Raw genomic sequence first — 27,222 nt, forward strand, 5'->3', positions numbered from 1 at the left:
TTAATGTTTCATATAGTGAGATCTGCTAATTTACTCTCTCATGTTACTTGCACAAAGTGCACGGTGTCCTTTAAAGCAGACGGGTTAGACTGTATAAATGACTTTTGATTTCTAATCATGAACTCTTAGTATGAGAGTAGCACTTTACTTTCAACTTTAAACTAGACTTACAATCGTTCCAAAGGCGTTTATAACCCCAGGGAAATGTATCACAGATTGGCCACTTCAGGTGGTCATTTTGTTCAAATCATGGCAAGTATCTCACTTTCTGTGACAAGAGTGCAGTGTCTCAGCTCTTCTCAACAGCTCGTTAAACTATAACATAATTAAATCTGGACACTCCCAGCAACTGCAGATGTGTGTAATTTCCCTTTTAACACCTGTCCTTTATCATCGTCAGTCTGGAAGCAGATGCTTGAGAAGATGAGAGACGCAGGTATCGTCAGGGGACTTGTTAGCAGAGCTCAAGCATCGTTGCAGGATTACACTGGTCTGTGTGCATGTTTTCACTCATTACCAGGGGGGAAAAAGAATAGGAAAAGTCTGCATGTCTGGTAATACATCACTGTGTATTACTTTTTCACTGTCTTACGTTAAAGATGATATGTTATGTAATTGTTTTCTAATATTCTTATTATACAGAGACATCAATAAATATGCATTTCTCGGGCTGATTTCCCTGAAGAGTGCAAAAAATATGCTTGAAAACATTGCTCTGTTTGTTTTAACATCCCGACCAGCTGATATAGCAACACTGGCTCGACCAATGGCGTGAGTTTGGGGCTGGGCCATCTGTTTATTCGACCAATGGCAGACAGGGAGTGTTTGGAAACATGTTTGACATTTTATTTTATTTTTTTAATTCAGTTTGGATATGCTTGCGTCACAGAAAATACACGTTTCGCTTTTAAATAGAAGAAATAAGCAAGTAAAAAAATATAAATAAATCATGTAAAATGCCCTTGATAATAAATACATACTGTACATACGGTAGTTTCCCTCTTCTATGTGGAACAAGCACATTTCTTAAGCTAAAGTTTTCCGAAAAAAACTGTCAGTATGGTCATATTGTCTGATTTAAGGACATCCTCAAACCCCAGTAATTTATTAAAACAGCACCTCAGACTAAAATGCTCCAGGTTTCATGAAAAACAATGTCAGTTTTCAGGTCCCAGGTCTCATACAATGAAGCATTGGACGGAACAACTAAGACATAAAGGCTTCAGACAAAGGGCTTCTAGACATAGTACATTATTATCACAAAAAGCACCTTCAAAAATCCATGTGTCCCTTAGTAATACAATGCACAGTTTCATGAGCTGCCTGTGCCAATTGACAAAAGTTCAAAGTGCATCTAATTATGGCAATATAATATATACTGTACGTTGCAGTTTGGTCGGATGCCTTTATGCCTGAAGCTGTTTCGCCTGATGGCTAATTGTACGAGACCTGAGAGCTGAAACCTGGTGTGTTTTTAATGAGACCTGAAGCCTTTTAGTCTCAGGCATGAAGCAGCTTCACCGAATGGCCAAGGATCTCCTACATGTACTGACTTCTGTAACGCCTCAAGTGTCTGAACTCTTCATTAATGGTCACTCTGAAAGGCCCTTCAGTGAGAGCTGCTAAACACTTCTGGTGCTCCTCGCCACTCAAAGGACCCTCAAACGGGGTGTTAAAAACCTGTTTGGAAAGCAGTCTTTGTATGATTGACTGGACTGCAAATTGTGTGATATGAACTTTTAATAGCAGTTTGATCTGTGGCAGATTGTATGCCAAGCCGTCCTCACACTCGCAATACAGACTCCAGACGTCTCCTACCAACTGCTTTCAATGAGGAACCATTGGTGTAAACAGACTGACGTGAACGGGTAAGGGACTTCACCATGATGAATTATATGATATGATATATGTATACTGACATAATTTGACATTAATAGGCAAAGAAAAGCACAGTCACAACACGCTCTGTATAAGTCCTCCAAACTGCACCATTCCAAGTCTTCAGAGGCCGAAGATGTCTTTGTTACAAACCTAAAATGTGTTCAATGTTCCCATCTGCTATAACGCTCAAATTCAATTCAAAAATTGCCGCCTGCCATTGGCTTCCGTGGGTCTCATGAACGATTGAGACATGCTCGAGTTCAGAGGGGAAAATGTAGACATTCTATTAACTATGAGTAACTTTGCAACTAATGTCAACTAACTCTCAGTAGAGTATTAGTAGACTTTCTGCTTTATATCTGCTAACTCTTTATTTTGATGCTCCTCAACAGACATTCACTGACTATAAGCAGCTTTGCAAATTCATTTCAACTTATTCTAGCAACCCTAACCCTAACCTATAAGTCTACCAATACTGTAATGAGAGTTAGTTGACATGTAGTTGCAAAGTTACTTGTAGTCAGGGAATGTCATCAAAATTAAGAGTAACCACATTCTCAGTTTCACTCTCTCACACTTTGACAGGTCTTAGTATTCAGCAGGAATACTTCTATAGAGCGTTTTTGTCATTTTGTGAAGAAAATAATTTTGACTGTACTTTCATCTGCCTGTTACATGTTTAATATTGTTAAAAAGTTGGTAGGTTTAAAGCATCTGTCTTCAAAGATATCTACACTGTAAATAAAAATATAATCTTTCTTACCCAAAAATATCAGAATGTTTTAAGAAACTTCATGATGGTAAAAAATTGACAGCAATGTTACTCATTAAAAGCAATGGGCTTTGCGGGTATGTCAGTAAACAGACGTCTTTGCTGTCGTTATAACACACATGTAACTCTTGGACAAGCGGCAGTATCCGAGTGAGAATGGGTTACAACCAGGGCTTGACATTAACTTTTTTGCTCACCAGCCACTGTGGCTAGTGGTTTTTCAAAGTTACTAGCCACTCAGCATTTTCACTGGCCACAATTTGGACACTGATACCATAGGGAATAACTACCATATAGATATTTCTAATAGCATCTCATAATTTGGCAGCCGGTATATTAGGCTACTGTCACTTTAAGACCCATTATACTGTTTTATATAGCCAATATACTTTATGTGCAGGCACTTTGGGTGTGAGCAGAAAATCTGCGGGAATAAGTAAAATTGTGGTCAATACGCGCAATCCCTCGCCAGAATTCAGCCCTGTACCACCAACAACATTCATCCGGAGCAAATAAAACGAGTGAGTCGACTCGCTGTCGGAGAGATTAGAGAGCGAGAGCTGGTATCTTTTGTATCTATTCTGCGGAAGAGTTTCAGATATTTCAGTATCAATATGTATCGAAAAATCAATATTACTGCCAACATTGCACTTAGTTTATTATTTCAGATGCCTTTTTAAAAGACTACAATTGAAAAATGTATATTATATAAAATTCAACCCGCCAAAGTGGCTAGTAGGAGCGACTGCGTTACACGCCAACGCTGAAATCCACACGCATAGGGTGTTAATGTCAAGCCCTGGTTACAAAATACAGTATTCCTGTAGCTCTAACAATAAAGCATGGTACTAACAATGCCAAGTTCATGGGTTTGATTCTCAGGGAATGCATACAGTACATTGATTAAATACCTGAAATTAAATGTAAATTGCCAAAACGCCAAATGTATGAATATCTATAAGTAAAGTCAACATTTGTCTGTGTATAGTGGCCCTTAAAAGCATTTGGACAAGCTACACATAAAGTGCATTTCAAATCAAGAGTCATCTGGAAGCAATTGATGCTACAGCTTTTGTCAGGTTCAAATAAATGTATCTAAGCCCTTTTTTTTGCAAGATGACAAAATGGAATATGGGCTATTTGAAAATATGATTTAAAAAAAAAAAAAATCTGATGTTGCTATGCAGGTGTTACACTCTTCTGAATATTTTCCATTTGCATGTAGCACTTAAGTACAGTTGCTAGGCAGTTGTCAAGCAGGTTTTTAATGTCCACAGAAGCAATCCCACCAGCAAACCTCTTTGATATTCTAATCCCCAGGTAAGGTTTGGTCTCTTAGCCTTCGCAAACACCACTAATAATGCATAACTGCTTGCCCTTTGATGCTTTACGGAGTGAATTCAAAGCAAATATCTCAAGGTGCCATGAAGGTTAATAGTCACAGTGTGTTGTCGCTCACCTGGCGATGACGAAGAGTACACAGCTGACTCCCAGGTAGGCCAACAGAATGTAGACCCAGATGTCAGGGGTCATGGGGTTCAGGAACGAGAAGAAGCCGGAGTTGGTGTTGTTGGGTCTACGGTACAGGATACTGATGCCGGTGTTCAGGAAAGGCTTGGAGAAGTCGATAGCTTTCTCCCGCATAAAGGTGATTGTGAGAGGAGCCACGGCAAGGTCAGCCCTCTAGGGGACAAACAAACAAATCCAAATGAATCGAAGACGTGTTTGGAAACAAACAACATAGACTTGACAGTCTAGTCAATGCTATTCTTTGAAATGCAACATGAAACCAAACCCTAACGTGACACATTTCCAAATGAAACAGGATATCTTGAACTTGACTATACATCACGAATGAACTGTATCATGAAAAGTGCAACATATTTTCTGAAAAATGATACTAGTTTGCTTCTTGCTTGTTTCACTGCACTTTCAAAATGAAATGCGTTCAGTTTGATCCAAAACAGAATCTGGCAACAAACAAAAAAAACATATTGCAGCAGTTTGGAAATGAAATGTCCAGTGAGTGGCTTTAAAGGCGTTTGAAAATAACGTAGCATCTACACTAAACTCTACACTACACCTAACCGATAGTGTTAACTAGAGCTACATGGTTCTGGATAAAATGAGAATCATGTTTTTTTTTGTTTCAAATATAAATCATGATTCCCCAACGATTCTGAACAGACAACTGTACATTACTAGAGGTTCTGACAAAATATTAATTGTTGCAGTCTATTTAATTTAATACAAATTTTAATTATTTAAAATTATTTTATTAAACGGTTGAGTGAATGATTCAATGACTCACTCATAAAGACTTCACTTGTTTTATTACTGGATGAACAAGTATTTTTGAACAAATCTCGATTCAAGGACAAATATACATTTTTAACAGTTACTTGTAATCGATGTAATCGATGCAATTGTTATTTGAAGCACCAAGTTACTTTCAAAAGGTGATTTGCTCTATTCTGATCACTATTGTAGACATCAGTGTTTATATCTGGACTTATATATATCAACTTTTATCCCAGTACTTTTGTGATAATCTGAATTATTGTAGGACAGAAATACGATACTGTGTGTTTGAAAAGACTGTTTGTGAAGCTGTTTAATACCTAAACATGACGACTGCTCTCTCTGGTCAGCAGCGCAAACGATTTTGTCAATGGTTTAATAGACAGAGTTGAATTGTTGTCATTTAGGAATAAGATCTGTGGGTGTTTGAATCGAGATAGCAATCTTTTAACAAATAATCATGCAAGCCTTTGCAGTCATTTCTACAAGATTAGGGTAACACTTTACAATAAGGTGCATTAGTTAACATTGGTTAACTACCTTATAGTTAGCATTGAAAAATACTTCAGCATGTATTAATCATATTAATTTCAACGTTTACTAATACGTTACTAAAATCAAAGGTTGTATTTGTAAACATTAGTTAATGGACTGTGAACTAACATGAACAAACAATGAACAGCTGTATTTTTATAAACTAACATTAATAAAGATTAATAAATACTGTAACGAATGAATCGCTCATTGTTAGTTCTTGTTGGTTACTGTAATACATTAACTAATGTTAACTAATGAACCTTATTGTAGAGTGTTACCAAGATTATTCCTTTCCTAAAATACAACAAAGATTACAAACGTTTTGTTTTGTTTCCTAATAATGTGCACAGATGAAACCACTCACAATAACACTCGGGATGTGTATTAAGAAAGTAAATAGAGGCCATTTTGATTTCATGATTTTCTGAAGAAAACAAAAGAACTATTACAATTGATGAAGTCCTTTGTTTGAAAAACAATTGTTCATTTTTAATGAAAGTATCTATAGGCTCTGTACTGATGTTGATGCAATTACAGGCTGTATGACAAAACAGAGCAATATATACTTGTTACCAGACCAGAAATGATGTGAAAAGGTCTTTCTTGTGAGACACATAGATATGACAGCACACAAACCATCATATCACACTCCGAAACACGGGCGAATTCACACCCCAGAGGCTCAAAGTCAGGATTGCCAAGGTGACTCGACTGTTGAAACAAGTGGCCTAGTTTCCTCGCTGTCTGCTGTTGCCTTCCCTCCCTCTCGATGAAGCGCGAGAGCAGGCAGGCGTTCGCTCGCTGATATCTGGATGCATATTTAGAAGGTCACCATTTACATCGCCTTACCCTGCTTCCTTCTCTCCAGGGTTGGACAGGAGGTTAATGAAACCAGCTGCTCGGTGCACGCTTCACTGACTCCTTCCCCAGAACATGATGAAACTCGCAAAGGGGTTCAGACTGGTTTTACAAAATACTGCAATCCAACCACCATGAACTGAAGCATTTTCATCACAACGTGATGTCCTTGCTTTCTTCTACCACACTTTCTGTGACATTTCATTGCTGTGACCCGTCCTGGTTGAATTGTATTGCCTTTCTTTGTATTGTTCTGTCTTTCCTGCAGGCTTTGGTCTCTTTCTTCTGGACAGTGGTTGTGAAAAGAGCCTGATTGACAGACCTGAGTGCCTAAAAATATAGTGCTGTGTGTGGCTAACAAGGAGAAAGGAAGAAAACCAAGAGAAAGGAAACCTCCAGTGTGTCCACTGTCTGCAATCTCATTAAATATTTAGATTTTAACAAACCCACGTTTTTTTTCTTTTGTCCTCTCGCAGTGACCATTCAAGACACGGACTCTCACGGAGGACAAGGACATCCCTGCAGAAAACAGTTTCAGATGATGGTGCCTCAGTCAACCTTCTTAACTAGTTTAACCAGCAAGACGGTCTTGGTTGCAAGCTGGAAGTTGAAAAACATGCCGCTGACCCATTGTGGTAACATTAATTTTACACTATTAGATAATGCTATATGTTGCTAAGGAATTAATAAATGATGACACATTTAATTAATTGCAGTTCATATATTACTTAATCTATAAATCAGATGGACTCTTTATTCGTTGCTGATGCAGTAATCATTAATGAATGGTTTAGTTCTTCACGAGTCATTCATTAACTCATGATTATCTGTGCATTAGTTAAAGGCACACTATGTAATTTTCCGCCACTAGAGGTCGTTTATTCAAAACGAAGGCGTAGCTTTGATGACGGCTTGATTTCGCTGAATCGTGGAAGTTGTCGTCTTCACCTCTACAGCCGGTGGAGAATATGACAGAAACCATTTTCCTGGATGACCGGTAATGCATTAAAGATTTATTAACATTACGAAAGCCTTTAGCAATTAGCAAATGCGAATGAGAGACGAGCACGACACACTCAACACACAGTTGCTCATTATAATTTAAAGAGACATGCACTGAAACGGGTCGCTGAGGACAGAGCTGTTTTTGAGGAGGTAAAAAGGGTGTTGTTTTATACGGAGCCCGGGAAGTCGCCTGTGGGGGGGAAAAAAACAATCCGTGGCGACGGTTTTGCAATCCGTCCCCTCAGTTTATAAACTGTACTCACGAATTCTTAAACTGTTCCCTCGGTTTAACAATTCGTACCCATGGATTAATAAACCATACCCACGAGTTCCTAATCCGTGCTCTCAGATTTGTAAACCGTGCCTTCAGTTTTTGCAATCTGTACCCACAAATTCATAACCGTGCCCACGCTTTCGCAATCCGTACTCACGGGTTTGTAATCCGTACTCGCGGGTTTGTGGCCCCTCCCCCAGTCTGTGCCGCATGATTCAACCAGGCCTCCTGTTTAGGTGCGGGACGCGGGATGCATTACATTGTTTAAACCTCATTTTTAAAAATGGATAATTTCTTAGATTTTCTTAAAAAAACTACATTTAGGCTACTTGTATCTTTAAAGTCCATTTTTGGGAGGAAAAATCTCAGTATAGAATAAGCAAAAAAAGACTTCACATGTGAAAAAAGAAACAGGCCTATTACACAAACACATTTCCAAAACTGTAAAAGGTTAGGTTATATAAAAATAAAACATTCATAAATGATTTTATGATAAACATATTACTGTCTTTAGTGAACTCATTTATAGTAATAAACGCAAATAATAATAATTATCATTACATTTAGGCTACATAGGCCTATTTAGAAGACGCTTTTATCCCCCCCCAAAAAAATGAACAAAGCAATTCGTCAAATGTCAGTCATAATACAAGTTAGATAATAATAAAACAGGGCTAAGATGATCACAAATAAACAAGTTTTTGATGCATCCAAGTGTTTGTGCGGAAAGCCCACTGCATGGCAGGGAGGCGCGGGCGCAAACACTTGCATTTCCCTATCAACAGTGGAAACAACTTAAAATAATTGATCATTTCTGGTCATACAGAAAATAATAATACATTATTCGCAACTACTTTTATTTGTGTAAACTCACAATAACAAGAAAACGTTGTGCTTTTGTAAAATAAAATAAAACAATCAGGCGCGCTTTCATGATCTCCGGAGCGTGTCTCGTAAATGAACTGAAACAAAAGCCTATCTAAAGCTTGAAATGTCCACTTTTAAACGAACAAATTCGAATCGAAAGCAAACACCGTCTGATTATATAATACGAAAGGTGCATTTCTCGGTGCATCCGCTTTACAGCAGAGATGGAGATATGTTTAGCCGCCACTAATTTAGAAAATAGTTTATTTAAACAATAAAAATCGTTTAAATAAACTCGTTATTTTTCAGACACTTTTATTATGATTAGCCTATAAATCACCTATAAATCATCTCTCTGTATGGTTCCAGAGACATGGCTCTGGAAAAATATCATTTCCAGGTTCTAATTTGATCTTAGAAACTAAAATCGATTATTTTTCCATATTAATTTGCGAATATTTTAAATGTTTAATAAAGGGGCAAAAAGTCATAAACAAAAATCTGAAAATACGTCAATGTTATTATTATTATTTTTTTCGCACAAACACTTGGATATGCGTCAAAATCTTGTGTTTATTTGTGATCATCTTAGCCCTGTATTATTATTGTCTAACCTGTATTATGACTGATCCTTTTTTGGATAAAAGCGTCTGATATGGAGATCTAAATATGTAGCCTAAATGTAATAATAATAATGATTATTATTATTATTTGCGTTTATAACTATAAATGAGTTCACTTAAGACAGTAATATGTTAATCATAAAATAATTTAGGAATCTTTTATTTTATAGTCCTAACCTAACCTTGTGTTTGTGTTATATTTCTTTTTTATATGTGAAGTATTTTTTTGCTTATTCCATACTGAGCTTTTTCCTCCCAAAAATGGACTTTAAATATACAAGTAGCCTAAATGTAGTTTTTTTTAAGAAAATCCAAGAAATTATCCATTTTAAAAAATGAGGTTTAAACACAATGCAATGCATCCCGCGTCCCGCACCTAAACAGGAGGCCTGGTTGAATCATGCGGCACAGACTGGGGGAGGGGCCACAAACCCGCGAGTACGGATTACAAACCCGTGAGTACGGATTGCGTAAGCGTGGGCACGGTTATGAATTTGTGGGTACAGATTGCAAAAACTGAAGGCACGGTTTACAAATCTGAGAGCACGGATTAGGAACTCGTGGGTACGGTTTATTAATCCGTGGGTACGAAGAGTTAAACCGAGGGAACAGTTTAAGAATTCGTGAGTACAGTTTATAAACTGAGGGGACGGATTGCAAAACCGTCGCCACGGATTGTTTTTTTTTTCCCCCACAGGTGACTTCCCGGGCTCCGTAGTTTTACACAACCATTGAGGAATTTTAATCAAAGTATGTTACAAACTTTACATGAAGACCCTAAAGAATCATCCCGACTTGTGGAAAATGGGCATCCGATGACCCCTTTAATAATGTTGATTATTTAGAAGCGTGACTTGCCTTTAAATGATCAACATGATCAAAGCTTTGCTGATTTGCGAATCAAATACAGTACGCTTTATAGGGTTAACGTCATGGATATAATCCCCCATCATGGTAACTCATGCTGTATTAGAGTAGGTAAACCGCTTTAGCTAATATCATACAGCAATGGTCTCCTTTAACAAGGAGGTTACCACATTTTATAGCGGGACTGTCATTTTATAAAAAACAAATGCATTTGGATAGGAGAGAGATAATTACGCCAAAGCCACAGCCAGGTTTGAGACACAATATCAATATTCGCTCATGGACAATGGACATGTCAATATCTTCTGTGATAATCCTTTAAGGACTCTGTCTTTGCTTGTCAGGTCGTAACGAGAATGATTTCGCTTGGCAAAGTGCTCAGGACTGTGAAATGTATTAAAAGGTCCTACATAGTCCAAGTCAAAGTTAGTACAGCGAGACAATGAGCCAGCGCTGGTACATAACCTTCCGGCTTATCCACCGGAGCAAAGATTAATTACTATAACAGGAAGAAATGACATGCTAAGGCAGCCATTAATACTGGTGTGACACCCTGAATGTATTGTCACAGGAATAATTATATTTTTTCTGTATGTATTTTATTTTATTTTATTGTGTTTATGATATTGTTTCAGTTACTTTTGCTTCAATTATTATGGTGAATTTGTGATGAGTGATACTCACAGTGGACAGTAGGTGGAGACAGTGTGCTGATCGGGGACTATGTGAGTAACTGAGTCGCGGGGAAGAAGCCGCCATTACAGAGCGACTCAGACTGCAGATAACAGCACAACTTTGTCTGTCTCCTTGTTTTATTAAACAGGTGGGTGAAATCAATCACCAAGGACATAAAAAAACATGATGTAATATGTTGAGACCGTGTATTCATTGTTTTGAGAGGGTTATATATTTCCTGGGTAAAGATAAGATGTTAATTAGAGACCGTGTTTTGTTTATGAAAGTTAAGTTTCACTCGCGGCCGTCCCGCGTTAGGCCTGGTATTAATATTGTCTAATATAAATGGTTAAAGGCTCCAGCACACTGAAAACCCAAACTAATGGGATGTTTATGTTGTTTAGAGCATTAAAAGAGATGTGTAAAGAAATCGCCAAGGGTTATAAGACAGAAGTATGTATTTGTAGATACATATATTTGTAATATTAACTGTTGAATGTTATATATCTTTGCATACTATATTATAGGGTTTACTGTTGATATTTGAATGTTTAATGATCTTTCAATTTAGTTTATCTGCTGTACTCTACTGTAATTCAGTACTGTAATTCAGTTTAAATGTTTTGCTCATCTATCTTAGTTACACAGTATTTAGTAGGACATATTTGCACAGACAACAGAGACTGTAACATGGTGTTGTATGTTTTAAGGGAGAGAGTATTGAGTTATTGGGGGAAAATTACTATTTGAGTATAAAAAGAAAGACACTACAAGTGTGATGCAACCTGTTTATTGGTATATTGTTTGATATAGTCACATGTAAGGTGACAAGACATTGTGACATATATATTTGTACAAGATTTAGACATTACTTTGTCATTATTGTAATAAAGCGATTACAGAGCGACTCAGACTGCAGATAACAGCACAACTTTGTCTGTCTCCTTGTTTTATTAAACAGAAATAATTTACTGCAGCAACGCCAGTCGGACGACGGGCGTGCTACAGATTTTGGGGGCTCGTCCGGGATCTAGCGCCACCTGCTGGTATGCGGATCCAATTCAAATGAACCAGAGAAGGGCTGAGTGACGGGTGATCAGCGTGAGGACCACAAAGGGCAGCTCAACGGCGGCAGGAGAACCAAAGCACGGTGGTGAAAGGCTTTCCTGGCTGAGGAGTAGTGCAGTGTGGTACAAGTCAAGCGTGAACCCATCAGCAGCTGGATCGTCGACAAGATGACTTCGAGCGAGAGAAAAGCAACAGTTTGGGAAATCAAGAAAAGACTGCATCAACTCACCCATGATGAACTGATCAGCCTGATGGATTGTCTGGAGCCAACTGCAGCACCAGGAAAGCACAGGTTGGATATAACTGATGAGGAGTGTTGCTTTGAGTATATTGTTGAGTACATGAACAGTGATTGTCTGCTGGAATTAGAAGATGGAGGGTTGTCTCAGTTGTTACTGTTAAAAGACAATGTTGATGTGATAATTCAGAAACAGAATGTAAAACCAGTTTTGCATGACACTGTCCCACTTACACCACTACAACAACTTACACCCCCCACTGACACGCAGGCACAGCCGATGGAGTATAACCGGTTGGTAGACTGCTATGAAGAATTAGGGCGAAAATTAGCACAGTACAAGATTGAAGCTAATCCAAGTAAAGCAGAATCTCTTAAAAGTAGCGGTAGCTTACCTGTGAATGTAGCTGGTGAGCCCACCAGTGGAAAAAGGGAAAGTATGATCTCCCTCCGTGACCTTCAGTTACTGCCATTTCAGCACAGAGAGTTCAAAGTTCAGGGGGGGCAGATTGGTGACAGTACTTCTGATATAAGCTATACAAGTGTAACCAAGCAAATAGATGAGGGACTTGCGGCTAACCACAGTGAAAATGACATCATCAGAGGGGTCTTGAGAGTCATTAAGCCAGGAAACTTTAAGGACATGTTAGTAAACAAGGAGGGACTAACAATCCTAGAGTTAAAGAGTTTCCTCCAGTCGCATCTGAATGAGAGAAGTAGCTCTGAGCTCTTCCAGGAGTTAATGTGCGGTAAACAGAATGACAATGAAACTCCTCAACAATTCCTGTATAGACTGATTGGACTGAAACAGAAACTAATTTTCCTGTCCAAACAAGCTGTCACAGACCTGGAGTATGATGAACAAACAATACAAAATGTATTTCTGAGGACGATTTATCAGGGCATGGGTGCAAAGTACAACCAATTACGCACTGAATTGAAACCTCTGCTTACGAATCGCCTGGTGACAGATGAGGCACTCCTGCGCCAAGTAACCCAGATAGCCAGTGACGAAAGTGAAAGACAACGTCGGTTGGGACAAGCTGCACGGCAGAGAGCGTCGAATGCTCTCAGCGCCCAGTGGGAGTCCAGCCGAGGTAAAGACTCAGATTGCAGTAGACAAAACGACCAAACCGAGACGATTCGCCGATTAAGTGCACAAATTGAAGCCCTTACCAAGACCGTTGAATCACTTGCAAAGGCGAGAACGACAGAAGGTCAGTGCAAAGTCATCGACTCCCAGCTGCAGCGAAGGCAACGTCGACGAATGTGTCCCAAATGTAGTAGCAAGGATGCTACCTCTTGCAGTCATTGCTTTGTGTGTGGTGAGGAAGGACATCGTGCGGTGGGCTGTCTAAGAAGGGAAAAGGGGTCGGGAAACGACCAGCGGCCACTGATGAGGGGCGAACAGTGACCGAGCAACCACAGCTCCAGCCTAAGGAAAGAGAAGCTTGGATGGGTAGGACACTTGATTCGCCAAATCAAAGACAAAGTTCCTGTGACCGAGTAGCCCAGCTCATTGGAAAGAAAGCCACCCTCAAGTGCCACATTCATGGATTTGCAGTGACTGCTCTACTGGACACAGGAGCGCAAGTTAGTATAATCGACTGCAACTGGAAGAGTAAATACTTACCAGATCAAGCTCTACGACCACTGTCAGAAATAGTCGATGGGGGCGACTTCAGTGTCTCAGCTGTTAATGGAGAACCATTGCCATTCGAGGGATGGGTAGAATTGACAGTGAACCTGCCCGGGAATGATGATCCAAGTTTGGCTATTCAAGTGCCTTTCCTCGTGGGGAAGATGCCATTAGAACGGCCATTGCTGGGTTTTAATGTGGTCGAGGAGATAATAAGAGGAAAAAAGAACACAGAGCAGGGTCTATGTGCTTTTGCCGAACTCCTAACGATGGCCCTGGACATCAAAGGTGAACAAGCCAACGCGATAGTGAGCTTCATTCAGGAACAACCCAATGTGAACCGCGGGGCTATTGTCACAGTCGGCCCTAGAGATGTGGTCGTACCACCCGGTCAGGTGACCCATATTAAGTGTGAAGTTTCAGTTAGCTTGGAATGCTCTGAGCCAGTAGTACTGTTTGAGTCCAGTGAGGGGGGTACATTGTTAACTGAACTAGACGTTGGAGAAGGTCTAATGGAGTTAGAGGGAACAGACCGGCGGCCCTATGTTAGGATACCCCTGGGAAACCCTACTGCTTGTGAAGTCACTATCAGACGGCATACACCTCTAGGAAGTATTCAGCCAATATCAAGCATCATTGAAACGGAGCAGCAAGACCTGGTAAACAGAGGTGACTTACCAGTGAGCCGTGTAGAGGAAACAGGTTCCCAAGAACATGAGGACGTCCACAGGGCAGACAGCTTGTGGCATCCACCGGTCGATGTAAGCCATCTCGAAGAAGAACAGCAAAAATTAGTCAAAGACATGCTTTACCAAGAATCCAATGTGTTTGCTCGTGGAGATGATGATATTGGGTGCATCCCAAGCTTACAGATGACGATTAACCTGAAGGACGACATCCCTGTTCAGCGAGCTTATGCCTCCATCCCTAAACCTCTATATAAGGAGGTGAAGGAATACGTTCAGGACTTACTAGCTCGTGGTTGGGTGGTCAAGTCGAAGTCTCCATATGCAGCCCCGGTGGTGTGCGTTCGGAAGAAAGATGGCACGCTGAGACTGTGCATAGACTACAGATTGTTAAACCAGAAGACAGTCCCAGACCGACATCCACTTCCTCGGATCCAGGACCTCATTGACACCCTGGGAGGCTACCGATGGTTTTCAATCCTGGATCAGGGAAAGGCCTACCATCAGGGATTCATGGCGGAGGGATATCGGCACCTTACGGCATTCACAACCCCTTGGGGGTTATATGAGTGGGTGCGCATACCCTTCGGATTGGCTAATGCACCAGCGGCATTCCAGAGGAGTATGGAGGGGATGCTGGACTCGCTGAGAGACGAATTATGTATCCCGTATCTCGACGACATCCTTTGCTATGGAAAAACGTTCAGTGACCATGTTCAGGGGCTAAGGAGAGTTCTCAGAGTGCTGCGGCATCATGGAGTAAAGTTGAGGCCGGCAAAATGCGAGCTCTTCAAGAGAGAAGTCAGGTATGTGGGGAGACTAGTTTCGGAGGATGGTGTCCGCATCGACCCAAAAGATCTAGAAGCTGTCCTCTCCCTGAAGGATCAGAAGCCCACTACTGTCGGGGAGTTGCGGCGATTGTTGGGGTTCCTTAGTTACTACCGCACCTTCATCCAGGACTTTTCACGTATCGCCAAGCCACTGTACGAACTCCTCCAGTCTCAGGGATCAGTAGAATCTGAGGGGCAGAATAAGTCTGGTAAAACCGAGAAAAGAGGAAACCAGTTACCATCCCGTGCGAAAGTAGAGTGGTTGAGTGTGCACCAAGGTGTGTTGGAGAGACTCATTGGGGCTCTAACAACCCCCCCTGTACTTGCTTATCCGAACTTTGAACTCCCGTTTGTGCTCCATACAGACGCGTCCGAACAGGGACTCGGGGCTGTGCTGTACCAGCAGCAAGAGGGCAGACTCAGAGTTATTGGCTATGGCTCCAGAACGCTGACTCCTGCAGAGAGAGGTTATAGACTCCACTCCGGAAAGCTTGAGTTCCTGGCACTTAAATGGGCTATCTGTGAGAAGTTCCGCGATTATTTGTTCTATGCGCCCTACTTTACGGTCTTCACAGACAACAACCCGTTGACGTATGTCCTCAGAACGGCCAAGCTCAACGCTGTTGGACATAGGTGGGTTGGAGAATTAGCGGACTTCAGATTTGACATTCACTACAGACCAGGCAAAATGAATGCGGATGCAGACATGCTCTCTCGTTGTCCCCTCGATATCAATGAGTTTATGACCGCCTGTACCGAAGTTCTCGCAGAGGAGGTGGTCCGGGCTACATGGGAAGGAAGTCGGGCTGACCAAGAGAATGAAGTTGCCTGGGTTGCGGCCCTCAATGCACGTCAAGAGGATGCAGAGTGTCAGTTTGGAGAGAATCTCACTACACTTGACCGCTCCGAGTTGAAAGCTGCCCAGAGGGAAGATCCTGTTGTTGGGAAGGTGATAGAGTTAAAGGAGAGTGGTGGAGAACTGACATCTGAAATGACGAAAACTGCAAAAGGAGGCCTGAAGAGACTGCTGTATGAGTGGAGAAAACTGGATCTTGAAGAGGACCTGCTCTATCGTAAGACCAATCACAGATCTCAGCTTGTTCTTCCTTCTAAGTTTAAGCAGTCGGCCTTGAAACAGTTACACAACGACATGGGTCATGTAGGGACGGAGCGAGTTCTAGACTTGGCAAGGAGTAGATTTTACTGGCCTTTTATGAAAAAGGAGATCGAGCACTATGTCACCCAGCAGTGCCGATGTGTGAAGCAGAAAAAACCTGTGGTGAAGATCAGAGCACCCATGGGAAGTCTTACCTCAAGTTGTCCACTGGATTTGGTGTCCATCGATTATCTGCACCTGGAGCGGAGTCGGGGCGGATATGAATATATTCTGGTGGTGGTGGACCATTTCACCAGATTTGCCCAGGCGTATCCAACAAGAGACAAGTCTGGAAGGACGGCGGCTGAGAGGATATTTAATGATTATATCCCAAGATTTGGCTATCCTTGCCGGCTCCATCACGACCAAGGTCGTGAATTCGAGAACCATCTCTTTGCGACCTTGCAGCGGTTAACAGGTGTCAGTAACTCCAGAACGACACCTTATCACCCCCAAGCAAACCCAGCGGAACGTTTCAATCGTACTTTGTTACAAATGTTGAGGACGCTGGAAGAGAAGGAAAAGGATAGATGGAAAGACCACCTCCCGAAGGTAGTGCACGCTTATAATTGCACTAAGCATGAAGCGACGGGGTTCTCTCCATTCTTCCTCCTGTATGGACGTCATCCTCGCTTGCCCGTTGACTTGTTGTTTGGTCTAAGATCGGAGGATGACCAATACTCACCACGAGATTATGCAGAGAAGTGGGCACAACGGATGGCTGATGCATATAAAGTAGCTTCAGACAACAGTAAACAAGCGAGCGCACGGAACAAGAAATACTATGACCAGCACCTTCGGGGTGTCGTGCTGCAACCAGGAGATCGGGTTCTGGTTCGTAACCTAAGTGAACGGGGCGGGCCTGGAAAGTTAAGATCATACTGGGAGAGAACAGTGCACGTGGTCAAAGAAAGAATAGGGGACGGACCGGTCTATCAAGTGTACCCGGAGTCCAGTGGAGGCCAAAATCCAGCCATGACACGTACCTTGCATCGGAACCTGCTTCACCTGGTTAATGACCTACCAGTAGAGCCGCCACCTCCAGGAGCTGATGAGTCAGGTAGACCTAAGGGAAGGAAACCAAGGTTGTCAAAATCAGCAAGAGAGCCTGAAGAAGCTAATTCGAGTGATTCATGTTCGGATGACAGTGATGCACCGAGAGCTTACTACTGGTTGCGCTCCTCTGAGCAGCAGAGATCTAAGCAGGGAAGGACTGTCCCTGACACTCACGAAAGGAGAGATTGGAGACGGAGAAATAGTGAGGATGGACCTGCGAGGCATGGAGAGATTACTCTAGGAGTAGAGGAAGAATACTTACCTGAAACAGTGGTAACTCACTTATTGACTGACTTAACTGCTGCACCAGAATTTGAGAGGATGAATCCTGAGCTGGGAGAGATAATACCTGTGGAGAAAGAAAGACAAAGGGTTAGTCCAATGGGAAAAGACGCAGGAGATGGATATGTGAGGAGATCAAGCAGAGAGAGAAAACCCACACGGGTCTTTACTTACCCCTCATTGGGTCAGCCCAATTATGAACTGCCTACGGAGATAGGGGCTGCACAGTTAATCCAGACACAGCAGTTACCGTATTACTCTGGGGTACAGGGGCCAGTATGTGCGACTTGTGCTCAGGTCCCACCTACATTTGCTTATCAGATAGGATCCTATCCTACCTTATTACCTTATGCTGCCTTTAGTGGATACTAGATAATTAGTACTTAAAAGAAAACAGGGTTAAGATTCACACACATGAATGTAAACAATGAACACATATATACTACACAATCTTGAAACTGGTTACAATGTTAGAAGGTTTGTGTTATAGAGTTAACGGTTTATAAGAGTGAAAGGGTCAGTGTTGTTTGGAGCCATTTCTTTTGTCGGGGAGAGTGTGACACCCTGAATGTATTGTCACAGGAATAATTATATTTTTTCTGTATGTATTTTATTTTATTTTATTGTGTTTATGATATTGTTTCAGTTACTTTTGCTTCAATTATTATGGTGAATTTGTGATGAGTGATACTCACAGTGGACAGTAGGTGGAGACAGTGTGCTGATCGGGGACTATGTGAGTAACTGAGTCGCGGGGAAGAAGCCGCCATTACAGAGCGACTCAGACTGCAGATAACAGCACAACTTTGTCTGTCTCCTTGTTTTATTAAACAGGTGGGTGAAATCAATCACCAAGGACATAAAAAAACATGATGTAATATGTTGAGACCGTGTATTCATTGTTTTGAGAGGGTTATATATTTCCTGGGTAAAGATAAGATGTTAATTAGAGACCGTGTTTTGTTTATGAAAGTTAAGTTTCACTCGCGGCCGTCCCGCGTTAGGCCTGGTATTAATATTGTCTAATATAAATGGTTAAAGGCTCCAGCACACTGAAAACCCAAACTAATGGGATGTTTATGTTGTTTAGAGCATTAAAAGAGATGTGTAAAGAAATCGCCAAGGGTTATAAGACAGAAGTATGTATTTGTAGATACATATATTTGTAATATTAACTGTTGAATGTTATATATCTTTGCATACTATATTATAGGGTTTACTGTTGATATTTGAATGTTTAATGATCTTTCAATTTAGTTTATCTGCTGTACTCTACTGTAATTCAGTACTGTAATTCAGTTTAAATGTTTTGCTCATCTATCTTAGTTACACAGTATTTAGTAGGACATATTTGCACAGACAACAGAGACTGTAACATGGTGTTGTATGTTTTAAGGGAGAGAGTATTGAGTTATTGGGGGAAAATTACTATTTGAGTATAAAAAGAAAGACACTACAAGTGTGATGCAACCTGTTTATTGGTATATTGTTTGATATAGTCACATGTAAGGTGACAAGACATTGTGACATATATATTTGTACAAGATTTAGACATTACTTTGTCATTATTGTAATAAAGCGATTACAGAGCGACTCAGACTGCAGATAACAGCACAACTTTGTCTGTCTCCTTGTTTTATTAAACAGAAATAATTTACTGCAGCAACGCCAGTCGGACGACGGGCGTGCTACACTGGCATGGCCGGATGATTAATGAGATCATCAATTATAACTAAATCAAGTATAATAAGCCTGTTGCATCATTTTGCGCTTCCCCACCGTGACCTTTAGCTCTGGAGTGGGAATGGTGGCCACTTTTAGAAAAAAGAGAAAAATAAACTGTGATGTCCTACTTGACACAGCAGTCCTTATGACTTTAATTAATATCCAGTTGAGTATTTAAGCAGCACTCGTTGTCTTTGGCATTACAGCTATCGGATGCTGCTCTCCACTATAAAATAAACACAACGTAAATATTTAAAGCACTTGTCTTTATTTGGACATTATATATTCCTGGAGTCTCCTGGAAAGCGTCTCCTATCTAACTCCCGCGAGTGATCCATAATCTCCCAGAAATCTGTACCTGTCACTGCAGCAGTCATAACTGTCACAGTCATCGTCTGCACCATTCTGTCTTCGTCTTCACTACACTTCCCAGAATCCTCCTTGTCTCCACACCTGAACTCACTCCCTCAATCACCCACCTGTTCTTCGTCATCATCATCTGTGTCACCTGTCCTCACCTCGTTAGTGTTCATTTGTATCTGTATTTAGTCTCCTTCTGTTCAGTTAGTCTTTGTTGGTTCTCGTCTATGTTATGTAGTGTTTTTGTTACCTAGGTGTGTTTGTTGTTTTGTTTATAAGTAAAATTTATTGAATTGGAAATCTGGACTCTTGTCTTCATCTATCTTCACCACACCCGTGACAATAACACTTTCTCCATTTTCGTGTAACAAGAAAAGAGAATATGTATTGTAAATCTATTATTGATTACTGTTGATAAATGTATTGCTGATTATTATATAGATTATTATGATATATCCTGTGTGGCGAGCAGGACGAGGCAGAGGGCCGTGAGAGAATGGCGCGAGGCCGGTGTCGTAATTAATAATGAGTGACTCCTGCGCGACGCACCGGTCTCGTATCTCTCACGGAGGAGCGACATCGGATAAGAGCGAGAGAGGAACAGGCCTAGACTAGATCTAACTACGTTACATCCTGGTTGAAAAAAATGGTCGCATTCACCAAGCAATAGCCGTACATACACAATAAGTGTGGAATGTGCAGACTAATGTTTTCATGAACAAATCAGGATTCATCAGTAATGTTCATACTAATATTTATTTCAAATTTACCAAAACCAATCAAATTATGAAAAAATGTATTAACAACTAAAACGTGTGAAGTATTATATATAGAGAGTGTATTGTGTTTACTGAGAGTAACAAAGGCTGCCAATGCCCTTTTATGGATATAGATGGGCGTGTTTTATGCGAATGACTAACCCTGTGCATTCGTTTTCATTCTTGATTTTGTTTTTGGGCTCTTGTAGAGCAGGTATTAATTCTTGAATGTTCAAAAACACATTATTTCCCCATATTCTCCATTGTTGCGGCTCCTCTCTTCCCAGTCTGTCAGTAACGCTCTGTTTAGTTCCTGTCTCTATGAAGCCCCTCCTTCTGGAAAGCACACTGTGCTCTGATTGGTCGGCTGGATCAGTGTGTTGTGATTGGTCGAGCGCTTCGAGTGTGTTTGGGAAATGTCCCGCCCCTTACCATAACCACCAGTTTAACACACTACTAACTAGTGTTGCACGGTGCACCGATACTTCAAAAGTATCGCGATACTCGGAAATTAAAAACTTCACGATACCTAAATTTATTAGTATCGATACTTCTAAGAATGACCGCGTTCCAGATTTGTAAGAGAGTATTGCATGTTGGTGTGTGCAACGCACGCTTCCAGTACCTCCCTATGGACGTCTGTGTTTTTCTCCTCATGCGCGTGTGACAGGGCGCGTGAACTGAACGAGCGCAGAGAGAGAGAGAGAGAGAGAGAGCGAGAGAGCCCCGTAAAATACGTTGCCTTATCTTCTCTGAAAAGCGTTCCGCACATTCAGCTGACATAAACCACACTTTAAATAAACGAAAAAAACTATCCAGTCATGAAATGTTTTCTGTGATGACACAAATCTTGTGGGATGTCCTAACCGCCGGGATAATCACACAACGCGCACACGTCCGATAATGACACATCCAATTCGCGAACTAATGACTCAATTGAACCGATTCGTTTTAATGAATGGTTAAAACAACTGATCTGTCTGAATCGGTGTATAACTAATCGCTAACACTTTGTAATAAGGTTTCATAAATTACATAAAAAGTAGGCTACAGTTTGCTTACTCAAGTGTAAGTTTTTAAAACAAATAACCCCCCCATTGGCATTGATATTGATAAAATCTTATGTTTCTTATGATAACTGAGATAATGCTGCTATATTTATTTATTTTTTTACCTTGAATGTCATTGCTCTAATTTATTTTTTATATTTTTCATATTTCATATTTTGTTCAAATGGTTAATATATATATGCTGTGCATATGTTCATTTATTAGTGTGTTATATGATTAGAATGTTGTCCCAGTTTTAAAATAAAGCACAGCAATGATATTTGAGTGTTTCTCCCTTTTCAGGAAAAGTATCGAAAAAGTATCGAAATCGCAATTCTTGACTTGGTATTGGTATCGAAACAATAATTTTGGTATCGTGACAACGATTATCCTTTATTCTGCGTATGAATTATGTAAATGAGGAATATTGTGACGTGTTCGTTCCCGGAAGAAACTCAAGACTACAATGGAGGCGTTTCAGGAGTTCAGAAACACTGACACTGATATAGAGAATAACTGGGATTTTTCGGAGCTTTTGCTGCTCAAACAGCAACATTACACACTAAAGACTGATGGACATGGGAAAAGCTGATAGTGATTTAGTCATGTGTACGTGAAATTTGTTTTTGATGAGATGATCTCCTGTGCGTATAAGAATGAATACTCAATTATTGGTGAATGTGACCCAGTTGGACGCCTCTCTCTGACATTTTGTTTTTTGATTTTGTTTTCATTTCTACCGCATTTCTGTTTATCCTTCATTATACGGTGCTTGTTGACCTACAAAGACGAATGAAGACGTCTGACTTATTTTGATAAACCTACAAGAGCACCGTGCCGTTAAATAGATGTACTAGGGCAAAGGCGTTTGGTAATTCAGTTATGAAACCATGATTTATGAGAACACGCAGGGTGACAGCTAAAATGTATCACCCTATGATTTAATGGCACTTTATCAGCCGAAAACAACCCCGTACTAATCCGTTGTTGCTTGTTGTCTTCTTAAAATCTACGAGCCCTCGATGGATGACCCTACACACGCATGTCACGGGCAGCAATAACACACACTCATCGTGTAAAGAACAATACCGAAGTAATGAAAATTCTGTAAGAGCTAATAAAAATACTGATGAAAATAAATTGAGCTGATAAATAACTTTGACAGGAGCCATTAATAACAGCCTCTCAGTTCCCCGTTCTCTCTCAACACGGCCTCTCGAGCAACCGAGTCCTTGTCTATAACTGAACATAGTCCGTGTTTCATGCAGCTTATTTTGACATAGGCAATCAGAAGTTCATCGAAATAGCTTCGGAAAGCTCATTCCATTAAAAATTTTTCCTTCTGCGCTCAGGTCTTAAATTGTTTCCATGAAAGGCTCAAGCTGCAACATTTGGTGAGAATCGGTTGAGAAATCACCGAGTCCATAAATCCGTCTTCAGAGATAAGGCTTTGAGTTTACTCACATGAAAACACTCTATCTAGCTCAGCCTCGTGTGGCAGGCCGAGGTCAGGTCCCAGAGCTTGTTTCTTAGTTTGCTTTTCAGGTCTGCTGATTCCAGATCAGCTTATCTATATAGACAGCAGCAAGAAGGGCACTCATCCGCAAAATGAGTGCTCCTAAAAATACACACGCACCTTCGATACGGCGCAGGCCATCTGATAAGGCTCAAGTATACTACACACCCATTGAGCCTGAGGCTTAAAACATGCGATGGGAAACTAAAACTGGCCGAATTGTCTAGAGGGATATTTATAGAAAAGCAATGATTAAAAACGCCATGAGATCACAGGCAGGCGAAGCTGAGAGTTGGAGTTTGGCTGTGGTAACTATTGCAAGTGAGCTTGTTTATTCATTTTGACACGTTCATAAGCGACCGCCAAGCCCATTCATATTCACTGGTTTAGTGTGTGACCTGTCATCAGTAAATGAAGATCCAGCAGCCCCGGTGCCAAAACAAATTCGGCGTATCTGGTATTACCTCTGATTGTGGGCGATGAGATCCTCGTTCACACGGATCTGCGGAAACGAGTAAAAACGCTGTATTCTGCTTCCATGCCAGTAGATGGCGATGTCACTTTGTAAAGAAACACCACGTATACAGATGAACACGTAACACGCATGTGCATGACGTCACCGTTTTCACAGATTCACGTTTTTGTATCGTTTTGAAACCCCCTCTCAAAAATTTTCAGGCCCCAAAATGCAGTTTTTGCATCGCTTTGAAACCCATTTTTAAAATGTTTAATTTTCAGGCTCCAAAATGCAGTTTTCGTGTAAATTAACGAGCAAAACGCATACAAAGTTTTCCATTTTTTGTTGAAAACGGTGTCGCTTAAACAGCGCCATATCGTCTTGTTTGTCTCTTCTTAAATTAGACTATACCTTAAAGTATCTCACATAATATTGAGCTACTCTAGATTCTGTTTAGTTATACTGGAAGAATTATTACCATATTATTATTATTATTATCATTATTAATCCAGCTAAACAAAGGTTACTCCTTCAACTACAGACTCATTGGTAACACCTCACAATAAAGTCCCATTAGTTAACATTAATTAATGCATTAATTAACAATAAGCAATACATTTGTTGCGGTTACATTTGTTACAAGGCCATAATATTAACAGATCTTTATTTGAATTATGTATTACTAAATGTTGCAATTAACATTAGATTAATACATGCTTTAGAAGTATTTTTCATTTTTAGTTCATGTTATCCAATGTAGTTAATGTTAACTAATAGAGCCGTATTGTAAACTGTTGCCGATTTATTTGCTCTTAGCGATAGTTTTCTTTAACCATGTCATTTTTATAAAACGAAAACTCTATATCAAAACTGTAAACACTATTGTTTGTTTCACTCAAGCTGCAAATCTATTAATAACCCTTTGAAACCCGTAGGATGTGCTCATGTAGAATATAACACTAGCATTGGAAACCCCTCAGGATGTCATCACACCCAGTTATCACCACAACACAGTTAACACGGTTATCACTATCCCAACTCTACTATGAAAAACAGTTCACACACTAGTCAGAACCTCACAATGTATAACAACACAACAGACGGGTCCATTGGCTTCCAAAAAGGGCTTAAATTAGGGAAAAGGTGCATAAGCGTGGAAGTAAGGAGAATATTTATCTGTGGTGAGTCTTATGCTACTGTAGTTAATCGTGTCCTTTCTAGGGCCCTAGGACTTCCGGGAAATGTGGACGGAATCACAGAATCCAGTCATAAAAATGGAATTTACAGTGTTATGCGGAATTTGTAAATCCATGAAAGTTAAAACACTTAATCAAATCACGATTTGAACGAGTATGCATGTGAAAATTAAAGTGCATATATATATATACACTCACCTAAAGGATTATTAGGAACACCATACTAATACTGTGTTTGACCCCCTTTCGCCTTCAGAACTGCCTTAATTCTACGTGGCATTGATTCAACAAGGTGCTGAAAGCATTCTTTAGAAATGTTGGCCCACATTGATAGGATAGCATCTTGCAGTTGATGGAGATTTGTGGGATGCACATCCAGGGCACGAAGCTCCCGTTCCACCACATCCCAAAGATGCTCTATTGGGTTGAGATCTGGTGACTGTGGGGGCCATTTTAGTACAGTGAACTCATTGCCATGTTCAAGAAACCAATTTGAAATAATTCGAGCTTTGTGACATGGTGCATTATCCTGCTGGAAGTAGCCATCAGAGGATGGGTACATGGTGGCCATAAAGGGATGGACATGGTCAGAAACAATGCTCAGGTAGGCCGTGGCATTTAAATGATGCCCAATTGGCACTAAGGGGCCTAAAGTGTGCCAAGAAAACATCCCCCACACCATTACACCACCACCACCAGCCTGCACAGTGGTAACAAGGCATGATGGATCCATGTTCTCATTCTGTTTACGCCAAATTCTGACTCTACCATCTGAATGTCTCAACAGAAATCGAGACTCATCAGACCAGGCAAAATTTTTCCAGTCTTCAACTGTCCAATTTTGGTGAGCTCTTGCAAATTGTAGCCTCTTTTTCCTATTTGTAGTGGAGATGAGTGGTACCCGGTGGGGTCTTCTGCTGTTGTAGCCCATCCGCCTCAAGGTTGTGCGTGTTGTGGCTTCACAAATGCGTTGCTGCATACCTCGGTTGTAACGAGTGGTTATTTCAGTCAAAGTTGCTCTTCTATCAGCTTGAATCAGTCGGCCCATTCTCCTCTGACCTCTAGCATCAACAAGGCATTTTCGCCCACAGGACTGCCACATACTGGATGTTTTTCCCTTTTCACACCATTCTTTGTAAACCCTAGAAATGGTTGTGCGGGAAAATCCCAGTAACTGAGCAGATTGTGAAATACTCAGACCAGCCCTTCTGGCACCAACAACCATGCCACGCTCAAAATTGCTTAAATCACCTTTCTTTCCCATTCTGACATTCAGTTTGGAGTTCAGGAGATTGTCTTGACCAGGACCACACACCTAAATGCATTGAAGCAACTGCCATGTGATTGGTTGATTAGATAATTGCATTAATGAGAAATTGAACAGGTGTTCCTAATAATCCTTTAGGTGAGTGTATATAGGCCTACCGTATTTTCTGGACTATAAGTCGCTCCGGAGTATAAGTCACATCAGTCAAAAAAATGCGTCATGAAGAGGAAAAAACATATATAAGTCGCATTTATTTAGAAATTTATTTCAAAAAATCCAAGACCAAGAACAGACATTTAATCTGGAAAGGCAAGTTATTCAGCTCCACAACAGCACGCAGAACAACAGGCTGAATAGGTGTCCGGGGTGTGTTAACGTAACACATTGACAGTTATTCAGCTACACGATAGCATAAAGCACACCTGGGAGGCTGAATAGGCTAAATTAACATAAACCAGCGAGTCCAACAAGCAAGTTACCGGTGAGCAAGTTCACCAAGCTCTCGATCTCATTCCACGTCACTGAATCCTTTGAGTTCTTCATCCTCGGTGTCGCTTCTGAACAACTCCGTCAACTAGAGCGCCCTCTCGCGGCTGCAGACGCTAATGCTTTCTCTTGCTTCATCTCAGTCTGAATTCATTTTCATTTATAAGTCGCCCCTGACTATAAGTCGCAGGACCAGCCAAACTATGAAAAAAAGTGTGACTTACAGTCCGGAAAATACGGTATATATAATTTTATTTAATTTTTTTTAAAGGTTGTGAATTTCACATCTGATTTTGTTCGTCGACCATCCGCCGAATCCGCCATTTCGACCAACAAAGCAGTCAGGAGCGTTAGTAGATTAACATCGGTGGATCTGAACTTGAAAAGCGGTGTGTACTGCCGTCTGTCCGCGGTTAAAACAACATTCCTTCTGATGTTCATTCATGTTTATTGGATGGTATAAATGAACTAGAAGGAAGAGATGATCGGTTCACGAGCAGCTTTAACTGAGGCTCTACAGCGATCAGTCACGACACATTAAAGAGCCACAAAACGCTATTTAAAGGCACACTATGCAAGAATTGTACCTTAATATAACAGCAAAGTCATTTCGGTGGTAAACAAACTCATAGTAGGGCGAATCATCCTGGTAGTAAAGCTTGGGGGGGACGCCGCTGGAAAAACCAGCAATGCAAGTTTGAGAGGAGCGCCCCCGACAAATCTCGCGAGAATCACGACATGCTTTACGGCAACGACGTCACACACATCAACAACGACGTCACACACATCAACA

The 27,222-nt window shown here is 40.8% G+C and overlaps 1 protein-coding gene across 1 annotated transcript in view; it reads right to left on the reverse strand.

Annotated features, from left to right (window-relative positions):
• Positions 1–27,222, reverse strand: part of grik3 (glutamate ionotropic receptor kainate type subunit 3) — a 186,502-nt gene that overhangs the window by 23,399 nt on the left and 135,881 nt on the right. The window contains exon 11 of the mRNA XM_056251631.1: positions 4,113–4,336. Within this exon, the coding sequence (XP_056107606.1) occupies positions 4,113–4,336 (224 nt within the window). The remainder of the gene's footprint in view (positions 1–4,112; positions 4,337–27,222) is intronic.

The sequence above is a fragment of the Rhinichthys klamathensis genome, unplaced genomic scaffold, assembly GCF_029890125.1.
Source record: "Rhinichthys klamathensis goyatoka isolate OS25496 unplaced genomic scaffold, OSU_Roscu_1.1 h1tg000087l_1, whole genome shotgun sequence".
Taxonomy (NCBI): domain Eukaryota; kingdom Metazoa; phylum Chordata; class Actinopteri; order Cypriniformes; family Leuciscidae; genus Rhinichthys; species Rhinichthys klamathensis.